Here is a 17,462-nt window from a genome sequence, read left to right on the forward strand (position 1 = left end):
CTCTTTATATTTAGAATAGAATTCCTGATGGAGATTTTGTAGATATGTATTCATGAGTTTGCATTCTAGACATTGAGAGCTTTCTTTTGTTAAATATTAAAAAGATATTATCGTTTTATTTAGTCTCCCACTTGTCAGAGTAACCCCACAGACGGTGTGCCAGAATCCCCTGTTCATTCAGTGGTTACCTGTTGGGCCAGGCATTGTATGCTAGGAGTGTTATGGGGTTCCACTCCAACCTCCAACTCTGGGAACCGGTTTTCCTTCAAATCCCACAGGTAAACCCTTTGGTTTGCCAGTCACCTCGAGGAGTCCTCGGCATCACTGTTGAAAGAGGCTTGATGAAATGGTTGGCAACGTTGTTTCTGGTTACTTTATTCCAGTTTAATATTCCTTTTTTAAAGAAAAAAGAAACATTTCCTCAGAACTTTATATGGATGCAAAATTTAAAAAAAAAAAACCTTAATTTTGAAAAATAAAAAAATAATTTCTTAACAATTTGATCATATTGCAGCTAAGGAAGTTCCAAAAAGAGTGGTGGGACACTTAAAGACACTTTTAAGTAACTTCTTTTGGAGATGGGGCCAAGAAGTAGAAATCTGCTTCTTTAGGATTAAATTATTGGGAGAAACTATAGAATCTTGCTAGTGTATAAAGTAAACAAAAATGTGTTAAATGAACAAAAGGTTTTTAAGAGCTGATTGTGTATATGTTTTTAACTTTTTAAAACCTTTTCATTGACAATATTTATTTCCAGTTTACTCTGTGCCTACACATTGTGGGAACTATCAAAGAATTATTAAAAGACCTATTTTGTCCAATGGAGTTTACTAATTACTTGTTTGGTTGTACTTCTACCTTTTCCAGAGAAATTACAAGTGGGGTAGGCAACAATAACATATATAGAGCAATTAAAACATCAGTACAGAGTGGAGTATTGTATAATTAAGTGAGATTCTGTGGTCCTTAGCTTATGCATTCTGGAATCTAGTGAAAAGAGAAGTTCGTGCTAGAATCATAGGCAGCATTTCTTGGAAAAAGTGGAACGTGAATTTCACTTGGAAGAATGTTGGGGAGTTTTGGCGAACTGGTGAGGAGAAAGAAAGGAATTCTGAGCAAGCAGTGTCTGAGCGAAGGTGTGTTGGCCAGTGTGATGAAGACTGAGGGAAACACAGAGGGATGTGAGCACATCAGGAGTGTAGAGAACTACTTTCCAGGCTAAAAGCCAGACCCAGGTTTTTGAATTTGCGTTAGTAAGAAGTAGGTGTCCATCTTGGGAGTCTGAGCTGTTAAGAAACATTCAAACCTGTAGAGAATTTTTGTAACAGTTTATTTGAGCCAAACTGAGGACATTGCCAAGAAACAAGATCTCAAATTCTCCAGAGAAGGATGGTTTTGCAGTTTTTCTTATGCATTTGGAATTAAGGAGGAAATGTAAGGAAGTTTACATAAAGGTTAGAGAAAGCAAGGTACAGGACAGGGCCAAGAGTAGGTGCTCCCTTGTGGGTGGTTACGCTTCTGAGGGGTCCAAAGAAGAGGATTGCTCTAGCATCTCAAAGGCATATTAGTGTAGATGCACAAGGGGCACAGATAAACCTTTTACAGGCCTGGAGAGGGACCACCCACCGTGACCTGCTGGGTCAGGAATTTGTGATCAGCTCACCCTGTGAGGCTGTTTTCAGTCAGGTTTATTGCAGATACCTTTTTTCATCCATAGAGCAGAGCAGCAATCTGTAGAAAGGCTTATTCTGCAGGTATTTTGAAAGGAAGGGTGTGATCCGGGAAGAACTGTGGGGCACCCAGATGGATCCAAAGAGCCCATTAAGCTGTAGACTCAGCCTGGTCCTGGACCAAGCCAGCAGCTCTGCATGTTCAGAAGCTCTCACCTTTAGCCTGCCAAAGCAGACCCTTCTTGGAACGTTGAGTTATTAAGATAAATAAACCAGATGTATAAACTAGAATGCCATCTTGTTTTTTAACAATAAAAAAACAAGTAAATGAATGATAACCAAATGACAAGCAAGCGAATGATAATCTGCTTGAGAAACATGTTATTTATTTTTAGAGTCAAGGCCTAGCTTCATAAGAAACTTCAATAAGAGAGGAATGTGAGCCACGTAATTTAGGCCTGAAGTGGCCGCAGAACCTGGCATGTCTGTGTCCTGTCACCCCTCAAGCCTGAAATTAATGCAGGTGAGGGGCTGTGTGATTGTTATTACCTGGGTGGCTGCTTCTCTAAGCTCCCTTTGCTCTGTTCCTTTCACTATGGCTCACCTAGCAGGCTTAATTAAGTACTGCCCTAATCCTTTGGAGTTAATTTGCATATCTCTACCCTAACCTTTCTGTGTTGATTATAACGGCAGAAGGTAACCTTATAGACCTTTTCTCTAAATCCCTGGTAGTGGTGGGAGAAGGTGCCTCACTGTGCCTCTCAGGTATGTGGGGGTGACCTGACAACGGTGAATTTGAGAGGGTGGTTAGAGGAAGCTTGAATCCAGAAAGGGCAAGAAACTTCTTAAGTGACACATACATGGGTTAAAAATCACAGTACTGGCTAAGTGTCCCTTCTTTTGCTCACGCTGAGATCCCAAATCCTCTAGCATTACTTCTTCAGATTCGCATTCCTTCTCCTTGGACCTGGTAAGTCTCTGTCCTCTCTGACTGTTCACTAGCCATCCAAGCGTGGCTTGACATCCCCTGGTTAACTGCAGCCTCTTGGGGAAGCAAGTCATTTTATACCCACTGACAGTCCCCAGCATGCGTGAGGGCAAAGGCTGGAATGAAGCCCCTTTAAGTTTAGTCATTCTGATTTTTAAAACAAGATACAGTTCTGCTAATTTTTCACAGAAGTAGACATTACCATGTATTTGAGAACATTAACTCAAATATGAATGAAACCTTTCTTGTGACCAGTCTATATTAAATTTTATTTCAGCATACAAAGGCAGATATAAAATATGGTGGCCTGTGTTAATTATATGTGAAAGAAATACCTGTGTTTTTCAGACTACAAGATGCACCCCTCCCCCAAATTTGGGAGGAATGATGGTTGTTAATGCTGCTGTTGAGTTCTGTTTACATTTACATTGGTGAAATATTATGTTACTTATGTTATTAAATATTTTACTACATTTTTCGCTTGAAAATTGTTTTTCCTATCTTCCTCCTCTAAAACCTGGGTGCGTCTTATGGTCCAAAAAATACAGTCGTACTCGCTGATTAGTTAAGTCAAAGCCTGGCATCAGTGCTGCCTTCAGAGCGCCTCCCAAAGGGACTTTCCACAGAGCTGTGTGTGCATCTGGCCAATCTCCTCAACACTGACATTGAAAATTAATGCGGCGTTCACAAGGGTGGCGTGAAAAGAACACTGAAGACGTAGAAGTTCTGCTGACAGCACCTTGTGGCTGCTTCGTTCTGAAGTACAAAGGGAATGCTTCCCTGTGTGACCCACTTTTACCCTGTAAAGTCAAAGCCCAGCCTGAATGCCTGGAACCCATGGCGAAAAAGCAATATTGTTTCTGGGAAGAATGAAAAATTTCTTAACCTCTTTGTAATTTCATGTGTATGTGTGTCCTCTTGAATTTCACAAATTCACAACAAAAAGGATCAGGAAGTTTCTGGAAACACCAGAATTGTAGATTTCTCATTCAGCTCTCTATTGTGGGACTTCTGTTTGGCCTGGAAAACATGGCCCAGCATATGTGGTTGAGATTTCCTGATTTCAGGGCTGGCTTAAAAGATAGGAGAAATTAGCTAGGAGCCTTTGGGCTTACATACATATTTTTTAAATTTACTAATATATGCCCACCTTTCAAAAAAATATCATGTGGGGGAGAGGGAGCTGATAAAAACACCCAGGATGACAGTGAATTTTATGAAATTGTCACCAGTATCCCTCATAAGTCAAGAATTCTTGCAGGGTGCCCTCACTGGCGTGGCTCAGTTGGTTGGGTGTTGTCCCACAAAGGAAAAGGTCACTGGTTTGTTTCCCAGTCCGGGCACAGGCCAGGGTGGCAGGTCTGGTCGCCATTTGGGCAACCAGTGGATATTTCTCTCTCACGTTGATGTGTTTCTTTCCATCTTTTTCTCTCTCACTTCCCCTCTCTCTAAAAATAAATAAATAACATCTTTTTAAAAAGAGGAAGAATTCTTTCAGGGAGAATCAGCCCAAAGGGGAAGATGTGGTGAGGAAAAGAGAAGGGCCCCTCTGATGCGGGTGGCAGGTTCCCAGAAATAGCCTCAGGTGCTGTGTTGGCCACCAGTTCCCCTGGCTTTGCCTGGGGCGCTGCCTTCACATCCTTCTGCTTATCCATCCGGTGGCCCCAGGACATCTTCACGCCAGCCCTGCCCCATCAGTCATGTCACATTTTTTTATAATTGCTTGTTCATTCACTGACTCTGGGAGACTCAAAGGCTCCTTGAAGGCAGAAATATCCTGCTTGGCATGTCTGCCTGGCACATAGTGGTCACTCAGTAAATATGTGTTGTTTCATATAAGTTTTCAATTTCTGGATTAGTTGGGGTGAAAGTGCTTTGGATTCACCCAACATTCAATTTTAATGATAAACAGGCTGTTCTGTTGGTTTCTAATTCAAGGAAGGGCTTAGATGGCCAATGGCCACTGAGAAGCACTTGGGTGTTACTAACAAGGAGAGGCGTTTTCATGTCCTGTTACCACCAAGTTCACATGGGTGGCATCAACCACTTGAACAGATAACCTCCACTGACCAGGCATGTTAAAATTTTAACAGAGTGTGGCAGGCTTGCCTGGGGCTTGGCCACACATCCAGTTGCTCGGAGTTAATGGAATGATTGCAGGTGGTATGCTTTGCCAGACTCTGTAGTTAAGGAAGATCGAAAGCAGCATTTCCAGCACTTGTGAGTGGCCCCAGCATGGCAGCCATATCTCAGAATCATGGGCTTCACTGTAGCAGACGTGCAGGGGTCTCTTAAGGACTAGCGGCGGGGAGAGCTGAAGGTTTCATGGGCACGGCTCATTGTCGACTCCTCTATGATTGCATGCACCACACCGGGGAGAACAGAAGTCAGAGGGCAAAGCACAGGTACGTGACCAAATAAACGAGGCAGCTAAGAAGACACAGCTGCTGGTCTGGGGCTTAGATGAGTGTTGTCCAAGGATCCACTTCCAATTAAGCCTGTCACACAGTAAAGAGTAATATTAGAGGGGTGGCCTTCTTAGACTAGTGACTTCTGGACTGGATCACTAGGATGGTTTGGATAGTTAATTCTAAATTCTATTTTTGGCCCTTTGGAGTGAAAACAGGAGCTCATGTGCTTGGCAACAGTTAGGAATTTTCCACTCATCCCCCATGTAGGGAGGCGCTGACCTAATGCTGGGCCAGCAGAGGAGGCCTGGCTCACAGTTCCACCATCTCACCACGTGCTCAGCCTGGAACTGGCTTAGGTGAGGGGACAAAGGGGAACAGTGGCACGAGGTCCTTTCCAAGGGAGTCTTCTAGATAACCTTACCCTGGGTGTTCAACAGAACCTAAGGGCCTAGCCAGGCAGCCCCTTGACAACAGTGGATGGAGGACAGCATTGCAAGGCAAGGAGAGGACAGCGAAGATCTCTTAAGCTCACTTCTTGCTGGGGAACAGCATCCCTGCAGTCACTGCAGTTGACTCATTCCACGGCAGGGCTGGGCCCATCACTCTGGTTTGGCCAGCATTAAACATATTGCTGCAGAGAATTCATAAATGAGAAAAGTTGATATTTCAAGAACAAGCACTTAAGGAAGGCCTGTGGCCAAACTGTACAGGCTGGCTTTCGCAAGCATAGTTCAGTGGTGCCAGACCCAAGCAGCAGTGAATTCACATGGAGGCCACCGGAGAGGGCCGGGGACAGCGGATAGGGAGACAGCTACCCTACCAGAAGTTACAGCTCCAGGCAGGCTACACTGGAAATCCTAACACCCAACAGGCACATCACCACCCTACACATCGTTCAGGTGGTGGGTGGGGTGTGATACAGCCAGGGGAGTTTTCCATCTGTTTGGAGTTTTCCAACCAGAGTGGTCAGAAGCTGACACTTCCTCTCTGCCATCAGCCATGGAGGTCTTCACGGTAAGAAGTGCTCAGATCCAGTCTTCAGAGAATGCAGTTTTAACCTTGATGTTCTGTTTATGTTAAGTATGGTTAGGAGAGGAGGATCTCGGTGTGTTAGTGTTCGATGAAGAGTATGAATTCTGGGTTAGAACTCCTGCATTTGCCAGTTCCTGGCTGCTTACATAACCATACAGCTCCAGTTTAGTCCTCCATGAAGGCAAACAGAAACCCAGGAGCCATTTGACAGAGGTGGAGGAGCTGGGAGGTCAAGGGCTTCCCTGGCGCTGTGCCTAGCATGTATGCTAATGTTCACATTTGAGCCTTCGGGTTTGGTGATCACCTTGGGCAGCTGACCCTTCCTTGGTAAGCTGTTTGATGACTGCAGTTTGAAACTGGCTGGTTTTATATATAGCCTGAGCTTGTGGAAGGGTGGGGACGGGCGTGGGGTGGCGTGGGCCATCTTCATTCAGTATTCTCAGTTTCTCTCAATAGCCTCTGCTTCCTGGAGAGGGTGCAGGGTCTGCAGTCTCACCTTTTCCTTCCTATTTTCCTTTCCTTCTCTTCCAATCTCTCTCATCTCACTTCCTAGTCTATCCCTTTCTTTTCTTGCTGCTTCCTTTTTTTCTCTACCTTGTGTTCCTCCTACAACAAAGATAGTGGAGCTGGCCAGGCCACAGGTATCAGAATTAGCTTTTCAACAAAGCCATCAAGTTCCAAAGTCTTCATCAGTAATCCTCATTAGAGTCAGCACTGTCTCAGCTGAGGCCAGTCCTGCTCCCTGCCAAGGACCTCAGGCCTCCCCCTCCAAAATGCCTGATTGTCCCCTGGCTGAAAAGTGTCTAGGGGTTTGTTTGGTTAGGAGAGGTCCCGCAGGTAAGTTATAGTCTTCCTCAGGACTTCTTTTCCAAAGGCTTCTACCTGGAGCAGAGGGAAATATTGGCTTTGGGTTAGAAATTCAAGCTCCTTTGTTGTTAAGTTTTGGTTGTTCACTGTCTAACCCCCTCTCAGCCTTCACACCTCTCCGCAATGTCAAGAGTGAACACTTTAGTGATGCTGTTTCTGGTCTGATAAGTACGGTGCGCTGGCCCTCTGGCTCTGCTGAGGGACTAAGGATGTGAACGGCCAAAATTATTCTTGATGGTAGAAATGAGGTAGTTTTTTTCACTAGATAAAGATTATTGTAGGGTGAATACTGAAATTTACCCTGTCCAGAATACCAGACTTTCTTAACTTGTAGTAATAAGTTGAATGTCAGTTGGCCATATTTTATAGAATGAACATATAATCCCAGTGACCGGTCTGATTGGAATAGGTTCTGGGTTCTCCAGTCTTTGAACTTAGAGTAGAATCAGAACAGAGCAAGGAAAGTGCTTTAAAAAAATTAAAAACAGAATGTAAAATTGGTATAACAATTATAAACACATTTTGAAAAGCACCTCCTATCTATAGGATGTTACCCAGTTACAAATAAAATTAAAGGAAACAATGGAGTTATAATAACAACTAAAACTGGTATAGAGCTTGCTAAGTACCAGACACCATTTTAACTATTTCACATCTATTAATTTATTTAACTCTCATAACAGCCCTGTGCAGTGGGCATGGCCTTTTGACTATCCTGGGACCATCCCCTTAACCTAAAGTGACACACATGTTACCCAGATCTAAACTCAGCAGACACAGAAACGAGACCAGAACAGCTGTCTGTTCAAGTTTGGCACATGTTCTTTGAAGGTGCTAAAATCAAGGTCAAGGGGGTTTAATAAAGAAAAGACATTCATTAGGCCTTGCCGATATTCATGCTAGATATTTGGTACACATTTTAGCCAATATTCCCTCTTAGAAACGTTTGCTGTGGGAGTACATTCTTCAGAATCACAGAGACTTTACATTTTGGGGATCTGTAACTTGAAGAGAATTTATATGGTACATGTTTCTTGTTATTATAGTAATAAAATGATAAGAAAGGTAAATACTTATGGTAACTCAATAACAAAGATTGTATGTTCAGCATTGCTTCAACTACTTTTATGTCATAGGAAGCATTGATTTGAACTCAACTTAGTTATTTAGCTACAAATAACATTCTTTGTACTAAATGATACTTCAAGTGTGAGATTTCCTCTTATTTCTTCTATCGATACAGAATTCAACACAAAAAACTTTGAAGCCTTTCATTTTGTTGTTGGTCTTACTACTGAGATGTTTTATGTTACCTTGTGCCCACTATTCATTAGGGAACTGGCCATGCGTGTGTGGACAAAGGGTAAGTTTAAGAGGGCAGTGGGCAAAATTTGCCTCTTAGAGCAATGTGACATGGACAGTTTCATGGTCAAAAATCTTATAAAAGGATTAATAATTAACAAGGTATAATAATCCATAATAGTAATTAATGCAAAGGATATAGATATGCAAAAAAAGTATCGAAAGATGATCTATACAAGAGCAATATAGAGAAAAGCACAGCCACTGGTATAATTAATATTATATTGCAAGCTTTGTGTTTTGAATGTGATCCAAATGAATGAGTCAGATTTGGCTTTGTAAGTTTTTATATACTTATATAATTAGAAAATTATCTCCGTAAGGGTTAGGCTTATAAATATTTGCTTAATATGATCCATTAATTAAACATGTGAAAGTGCTTATGGAGCATAAAACTAGGAGACTCTTGGTGTCCGTTTTGTTTTTTCAGAGTGAAAGTGCCCTTGTGAAAGGAAAGGAGCTGTCAATCGAACTTGCAAACATCAGGGATGAAGTTGGTAAGTAGGGCCTTGGAAACAAGGAACGTACAGAATGTCTTCTGATACCTGTGAGTGTGTAACAAAAGCAATTAAGTCTCATGTAATAAGCTGGAGCAAACCTGCCCAGACAATGAAGTGTCTTACCCAGCACAGCAGGGGGCTATTACAGCCTTGCAGGGAGCCATAATTTTTACATCTCTGTGGTCATAAAGACAGCTTCGTAACTGTTCACAGTGGAGCTAATCAGGCCCTGATTGCTCCTCGCAGATGGCAGCCCATCCATCATCTGTATTTGTGCTGTGACAAGCAGCGGATTGTTTAGGCTTCCCCTGTGCAGACAGAGCTCCAAGAGAAGCAGCCCAGGTTTGGTGGACTACACGAGGTGCCCTCTGAAGCATGCAAGTGTTCCGTGGCTGCCTGCCACTTCCATGCTGTAACCTGCCACGAAATACTCTGGGACATAGCACAAGGTCAACAACACAAGCTTGACTGATTAAAAGGCAGAGGTTTGTGTTGAAACTCCCAGTCTTCTGCTGATTGGATGGTGCTGTTCAGTCTGAACCCTAAGAAACCTCACAGATGACAAGCTGGTGCCCAGATCCTGGGGCTTTCACTTAAAGCCGAAGAATTCTCTCTTGAGGACCTGTTTGTTATTCTCTCCCCCCAAGAAACAGTCAGCAAAGGTGAAATACCCGTAGTTTTTCCCTTGGCCTGCTACTCTTCTCTTTCCAGCGAGCATTGGTTCTGCAGCCAGTGTGGTCCTGGTCACAGCCTCCTCTTTGCAGGTGTGGTTCCCTCCAGGAGCAGAGGAACTGGGACAGTCCCAGCCACCCTTTGCCTCCAGGCCAGTCATGCATGTGGGATTGAGTCTGAAGGCCAGACATTTCTGGGGAACCTGCCCCTGAGGATGTGCAGTGGACAGGGTAGTGATGGCCAAACATAGCTTTCCCACCCCTTTTTTCTTAACCTTAAACATTTTTTCTTCATTGTGATTTTTGTGACTTCTGTTGTCATTGAGAGGGGTCAGCAATGGCTGCTTCTCCCCTCTACGGAAAACAGAGCCCCTGTGGGAAAGCAGGAAATAATAGCTCTCCTTCCCAGCCTCTGCTTCAGGACACCTCCACTTGGGCTGCACCAGTTGGGGAGCCCTGGGGATGAGCCCCACAGGTTTTCTGAGGAAGGTCTGCCAGCAACAGCCAAGGCAGAGCCTGGGCAGGAATCTCCCAGGAGCCAAGTGTCCACAGGGCCTGTGCTTTTCCCTGAAGTGAAGGAATGCTTAGGTGGTTCCGAGCATGGACTTTGCAGACACGTGACCCATCTGGTCAAGCAGGGCAGGTTGACTAACCTCTCTGTCCCTTGTCCCCCTTTGTAAAGAGGAAAGTCAGATAAAGAAGAGACTGGTGATGAAGCAGTCTGTGAAGGCGACTCTCATTACCATTAGGTTTATAGTGCCTTCCATCTGAAAACAGAGAGGAAATCTTCCCCCTTAGGGTGAATCCTTCCCCACAGGGATGTCTACACCCCTTTGGCCAAGCTGTGGATCTGCAGTGTCAACTTGACCCATCTGGGTGAGGTGGGCTGAATCCAGGACAGCTTCCTCCATCCTTTCCAGAGGCTTCTAAATGCATCAGGAGCCTCACAAAGGTTACATTGAGGGCTTTTTTTTTTTTGTATTTAAGTCTTATTTCATTTCTGCATTAGTGCTATGAATAGAAGCAGAAATTGCCTGCCAAATGGAAAATCTACAGGATGGTGGGGGAGGGTGAATGGTCTTGTCAGTCCCACGGCCCCGGCCACTCAGCCCTGCATCCAGCCCCAGCAGCGAGGCTCCTGAGCCTCTTTAGCAGCAAGCACCTGAGCCTCTGTAGAGACTGCACTTGTGATGGAAGAAAGACAGGGGAATATTGGCTCAACGTTAACTGAAAATCTATAAATTCCAGTGTCTTGACCTGTATAGCATTCCCCTGACAGGAAACAGAATTAAGCTTACAAACCTGATTTACAAATGATCGTAGATAAAGAGAGATGGTCAAGCCAAATAGAAACTAGGAACTTACAAAGATTGTGAATTCAGACATGGAAGAGGGGAAGAAGCTGCAAAAAGCAGGTTGTAGCCTGCAATAGGGCAGTCCTCTGAATGGGGCTAAAATACAGCCCCACTGTGCCCCATTCTGTGCTGGCTGGCATGGGGCTGCTGCCGCCAGACATGGGGCTTTTTTTTCCGTTTGCCCAAAGGTACCATCTGAGCCAGCTGTCACCCAGTGCTATGTACCATTAGTGGTGACTAAGACTCAATTCTTGTCCTCAAGGATACAACCAAAGGCTCCACGGAGGAGCGGCTGTCTGAGATGGGCCTTGTAGGATGACTGAGATCTGGGTAGACGCATGTAGGAAGGGAAGGAATGCAATTACTGAGCATGTCCTGAAGGCTGCCGCCCCAGTGAATGGGCCCTGGACCAGTGGGTGCCATGATCATTCTTCAGACATCACTCATTCTGCACACTTACAGAAAGAAAAAGTATTTATTTCCCTGTGCCTTTTTCTGTGTATCAAAAAAAGCTTTCCATGCCTGACATTAAATAGTTACAAAACATTTGATCATGCTAATTAACTAGAATAAGCTACTCTTCCCCTTCAAGTATTTGGGGTTTTACCAATTTTTGCTATTATGCAACAACCAATGTACTATTTGCAAATTACTTTTTTCCTCTTGTATTATTTTCCTGGAATATATTCTCAAAAGTATGGACCAATAGTTTTGATAGCATTTGACATTTGTTCTGAACTCTTCTGTGTGTGAAATGTTATTAGTATTGAATATTTATTCTATAAATTAAGGTAAAAAATTATAGTGGATCTAATCTCATTGTATCTAGTATTGCCTTATAAAAAAGAAACTAAATCAATCTCTCTCACTCTCAACTCTGCCCTCCCAACCCCTGACACATACATCTGAGAAGAGACAGATAATATCCAAACATGTACCAGGGAATAGTTCAGATGGAGCTTTTTGTGGTCCAAGAGTAGGGTCCTTGCGGAGTGGCTGAAAATTACTGTCAGTTGTGTTATGCTGTATTCTCTATGGAGACAGAGATCTCTGGTCATCCTCTTGAAAATGTCTCATCCTCCAGTCCCCCTCCCAGGGTGATGGCTCTTGCCTTGTCTTTGGAGTCAGCCTTCACCGGGTTCACTTGGAAAAGCCTTCCCCAGCGACAGTATTTGAGGTAACGAAAGGGCACAGGGATCTCTGGGAAACCAGGACCCAGCGCCACACCCAGGAAAGGGGGAGCAAAATTGCTAGTAATAGGTTTATATTTGATTTTTATCACATTTTAGAATTTCTTAGAAACTGTAATTCTTAAAATATGAGCCTTGGTCTTTGGATAGACTGTCATTCTCTGAATTTGTAAGTCAAATATTGATTAAGTTGAAGGGTCACTCTCACATGTGTAAATGCTGAAATAAATGTATAAGAGTTTTTCATAGGAGCAGAGTACCTTTTGAGACCTTAGGATTCAAGTTGTTACCATATTTTTCAGACTATAAGACACATGCCCCCCGCCCCAATTTGGGAGGAATAATGGTTGTTAATGCTGCTGTTCAGTTCTGTTTACATTTACATTGGTGAAATATTATGTTATTTATGTTATTAAATATCTTACCACATTTTTGCTTCAATTTTTTTTCCTATTTTCCTCCTCTAAAACCTAGGTGCGTCTTATGGCCCGAAAAATACGGTACCTGCCATCAGGTGGATGTTTATGATCCTCTCTCGGCAAATCTGCCTTATTAGAAAATCCGAGCCTTAAAAAAGTGCACATTAGATGAAGCCCACCAGACAGAAAAATATACGCAGTGCGTAATTAGGTTCAGAGGGAGCCTCTGGCTGACGCCCCTCGTGGGCCCTGCTGTTCTCCTAGCCAGACGGCAGTCCCACTGAGATGTACGTGCACGCTGGAGTGGAAATGACACTAACTCCACTACCAGCCTCTGGGCTGCTCACAGCCGTGACTACCTGAATCTGGTGTGAAATGGCCACTCATCTTAGAGGTCCTCAGTCACCCCAGCTGTCCTCCTTCTGGTCTTATTCACCTGCCACTGCTCCCCAGGCCCCAAGGCTGATGGACAGACAGGTGGCTTCCATCATCTCTCTTAGCCCTCTTCCTCTCTCAAACTTGTCACAACATGTGCTCTGCCTGTTCCCACCCCAAGGCAGATCCTTTGGATTTTTATCTTTCTGCCAGCTTCAGACTTAAGATGGCCTTAAATTTCCGTCTCTATTGAATACTTTAAAAATGCTTAGTATAAATATAGTTTTAAAACAGAAAGCAATATTAAACAAAGCAATCATTCTGGAAGAGTGTCTCAGGTATTATACAGAAAACTAAAAGGTTAAATCCACATTTCGATTAAAGTCAGCCTATTGAAACACAGCAAAAAAACCCTGGATATTCTATAATATAACAAAGAGATATTAAAGATTCTGATAGCTTTGACATGAAGGTATGATAGGAATCTATGTTGTTGTCAATATACCACAAATTGTTGTATATTTGTTTTTGTTACTGACTCGAATGGATTTTTCCATTTATTCTCATCTGTAACTAGCAACCCACACATACATACAAATGCTACTGCAAGTGCATTTGTGGGATGATTTTACCTGTCAGGGTTATGCGTGACATTTGTCTTCCAACTTTATTATCATAACCCTGTACATATACATTGTGCTTAGTACTTACCAAGCTCCATCACAAACATTTTATTTATTCATTACAACAACTCACTGAAGTAGGTGTTGGTGCCCCTGTTTTATAGGAAATTGAGGCACCATAGGAAATCAGACAGATTAAGTAACTTCCCCAAGCACACAGCTGGTGTGGGACAGAGGCACATCTCAACCCAAGTCTCCGTCTTCCACACAGAGTATGGAAGATTTCCATGGCACGTCGGCCCTACCACCAAATTATTTTTTTAATTTTTAATGTAGTACACTGGAAAATCTGGTAAACAAAATAAAATAGCCCTTTCCCCAAATTCTATATGACTTTGACACAGAACCATAAAAGGTGCTGGTGTGAATCTGGCCAAATATGCAGTAGAGAGTGATTCTGTAACATAGTATGATGTTCATTGATCCTAGACCAACCCATTAGGGTTGGGTTCAGGGACAAACTACAAACTCCCCAAAGAGTAGTAGCTAACAGGGTAGCTTTTTATTTCTCTCTTATATAAAAGTCAGGAGGAGCACCCAGGGCATGCATGGTTTTGCTCCACAGAGCCCACAGGGGCCCAGGCTTCTTACAGCTCTCTGTTCTATACCCAAGACTGAGGTCCTTCCCCTCATGGTCCAGGGTAGCAGTGGTGCCACAGACATCATCTCCGCATTCCAGGGAGTAGGGTGCAGGAGGGAATGAGCAAAGAAACAGCAGGTCAGCTCTGTCTGGAGGAAGGTTTCCAGGAACTATACTCCAGCTTAGATCTCATTGGCCAGAACTAAGTCACAAGGCAAATTTCATCAAGAGGGAGACTGGGAAATGTGCTTTAATACCTTCCCCAGATATTATTTTGTTATTATGGAAGAGGGGGAGAGTGAAAACGGGGGGCTACTAGCAACCTGTGCAGTGGGGCCGGAACTGCCTCTGTCAGTAAGTTGGGGAGAAAAGTCCTGTAACACTAAGTGACTGAGAGCAAAGGGTCTACAGAGTACTTGGCAGAATAGAGGGGTCTTTGCAAGTGCTAATTCCCTTAAATTTCAAATTAGATTCTTCTATCTTCCTTTATTTCTTAGCTTTAAAAAAGCTGAGTCAAAATGCAAAAACTAAGACAATAACCCAGAAGAAAATAACTAATCTTGGGATCATAAAAATAATGGACATTTTCTGATTTAGAAAAATATCTCTTCTAAGCATACCAGTTAAACCCACTTCAAATATAAAGACAGGTAACTTTACAGTAAAGGGATAGAAAAAAAAGGTGTACTGTGCTAACACCAATCAAAAGAATAATTGGAGTATCTCTGTTAACATCACACAAAGTAAACTTCAGACCTGTAATATTACTAAGGATGAAGATGGCCATTACATAATGATAAAGGAGTCAGTTTACTGAAAAGACATAACAATACTAAATAGCTATGTGCATAATAGTAGAGCTCCAAATCACGTGAAGCAAAAGCTGATAGAACTAAAATGAGAAATAGATAAACCCACAATTACCACTGGAGACGTTAGCATTCCTCTCTCAGTATCAATAGAACAGGCAGACAGAAAGTCAAGAGGGAGATAAAAGACCTGAATGATGCCCTGGCTACTGTGGCTCAGTTGGTTGGAGCATTATCTGGTAACTGAAAGGTTGCAGGTTTGATTACTGGTCAAGGCACATACTTGGATTGAAGGTTTGATTCCTGACCTGGGCAAATACCATCCCTAATCTGGACCCATGTGGGAGGCAACTGATTGATGTTTTTCTCTCTCCCTTCCTCTTTCTCTAAAGCAATGAGTGAGTATTTTAAAAAAAATTTTTTTTAAATACCTGACAGCCCTGGCTGTAGCTCAGTGGGTTGAGCATGGGCATAAAAACCAAAGGGTCGCTGGTTTGATTCCCAGTCAGGGCACATGCCTCAGTTGCAGGACAGGTCGCTGGTGGGGGGTGCATGAGACACAACCACACACTGATGTTTCTCTCCCTCTCTTTCTCCTTCTCTTCCCCTCACTGTAAAATAAATAAATGAAATATTTAAAAATAAATAAAATATACCTGAATAGTTTTATCAATCAACTTGATCTAGTTGACATTAAGAACACTCCATCCAAAAGCAAATCCCTTTCAAATGTACACAGAACATTAGGCAACATAGACCACAGTTTAAGCCATGAAACGAACCTCAGATAATATAAAAGAATTGAAATCATATGAAATGTTTTGGAGTGATTAGATTATAAATTAATAATATGAAAATACCTGGAAGACTCCAAACATTTGGAAATTAAACAAAATACTTTTAAACAACATGTGGGTCAAAGAGGAAGCACCAGGGAAAGCAGAAAATATGTTGACTTGAGTGAAAATAAAAACATTACATATAAAAATCTGTGGAATGCAAAATTCTCTCTGATCAGCAGAGTTGAATCTTCTCATTCAGTTGTGCAACAACTTGGTGGTGGGGGCAGCGACCCAATAGGCACCGTCACTGCCCAGCCTCTCGTGTGGGGAGGCAGGAAGTATTGTCTTAGAGAGGTACAATCTAGTAGACTTAGTGTGCTATCAGAAATTTGAGTGTGGCAATATGGCTTCAAACATAATGCTTTCTTTGCAGGACCAACCACTCAGCATGGCTAGGTCTGACAATTGCCTGCCCCTCCTTTAGGGAAATGATATTTGCTCTGATTGGGAAAAATTCACACCAGGGATATCACCTGCCATGATTAGATTTATTTCAATGAATGTGATTTTCTGAAGTCCTTTTAGTTTCTACCTCAAACAGGTGCCTAACCATGCACAGTAACAACAAAACTGCAAAATCTCTTCAACGTAACCAGAGACTGAGTTGGTTGCCATGGAAAATACATTACCAGCTACAAGTCTCCAAAACTGCTACTCTCTTTGAGACAATGATGTATTCCACTTGGCAGCAACACATTTTTTGATATTTATAAAATTCTTTGACATAGCACATTTTAGTTATTTTATGTGGAAATGTCTGTTTTGTGACCTTCTAAAATATTCCTTTCTTCTTTTATGAATAAAGATAATTCTGCTTTTGGATAGATGTGAATGTTGATATTTCAGGTCAGTGGGTTTAATTCTTAACTAGCATGAACTGACCGATTAGAATAACTCAGGATACCAAGGGCTGCTCCTAACTGGCCCTGAGGACAAGCAGCTTCTTGAAATTTTGATTCAGCTGTCTCCATTAGATTTACAGTAACTTCATAAATCCAATGTTCACAGTGGCATACAGTTTATAAGGCCCTTTCACATATTATTTCACTTGATCCTGACAATAACCCTAGGAGAAAGGTAAGCTAGATAATACTACCACCATTTGAATGCTGAATAAATCATGTTTATAGAGACTAAGAGCAAAACCCATGTCATATAACTGTGAGGAATAACAGAGCTGGGTCCTTATCTCATTCCACCGTTACCACATGCTGCCTTTGTGTTGGAAGATCTCAAATGGTGTCTCAGGGAGATAATGAAGAGCAAGAGGAAGACGTGACATACTATATATATCTAACTTGAAGATTGCTGAAGAGCATCTTGCAAAATATGTATTTTCAGTGAAAATCATACAAGTTATGCAGATGCAGGTGTAGTCACCTCCCCTTGTGAGTTCCTCATGCACACAGATCCCCTTTTTATTTTTCTTTGTATCTTGAGCCCAGCCCAGGGTCAAGCTCATGGAATGTGAAGCATTTACTGCTTCATTTTATAAACTTGATTGAACTCAGGAGACATTCCCGTTAGTGTGCCTAGAGTAATAGGAGGATGCGACACAGTCTCTGATCTCAGGGAATGCCTGTGTATTGGAGAGATGGACACATAACCAGATAATTTCAATCCAGCGTACTGAGTAAGGTGCTAGAGGGTTAGGCATACAGAGGTAGGCTCGCAATCCAGTCAGGGCTAACATTTGGTTTTTCTTGTC

At 42.6% G+C, this 17,462-nt stretch overlaps 1 protein-coding gene across 5 annotated transcripts in view; it reads left to right on the forward strand.

Annotated features, from left to right (window-relative positions):
* MTUS2 (microtubule associated scaffold protein 2) overlaps positions 1–17,462 on the forward strand; it is a 590,055-nt gene that overhangs the window by 521,456 nt on the left and 51,137 nt on the right. For all 5 annotated transcript variants that reach the window (XM_045844783.1, XM_045844782.1, XM_045844784.1 and 2 more), the window contains one exon: positions 8,761–8,827. In XM_045844783.1, the coding sequence (XP_045700739.1) occupies positions 8,761–8,827 (67 nt within the window). The remainder of the gene's footprint in view (positions 1–8,760; positions 8,828–17,462) is intronic.

This window comes from Phyllostomus hastatus, unplaced genomic scaffold (genome assembly GCF_019186645.2).
Source record: "Phyllostomus hastatus isolate PE091 unplaced genomic scaffold, TTU_PhHast_1.1 phas_contig_41, whole genome shotgun sequence".
NCBI lineage: Eukaryota > Metazoa > Chordata > Mammalia > Chiroptera > Phyllostomidae > Phyllostomus > Phyllostomus hastatus.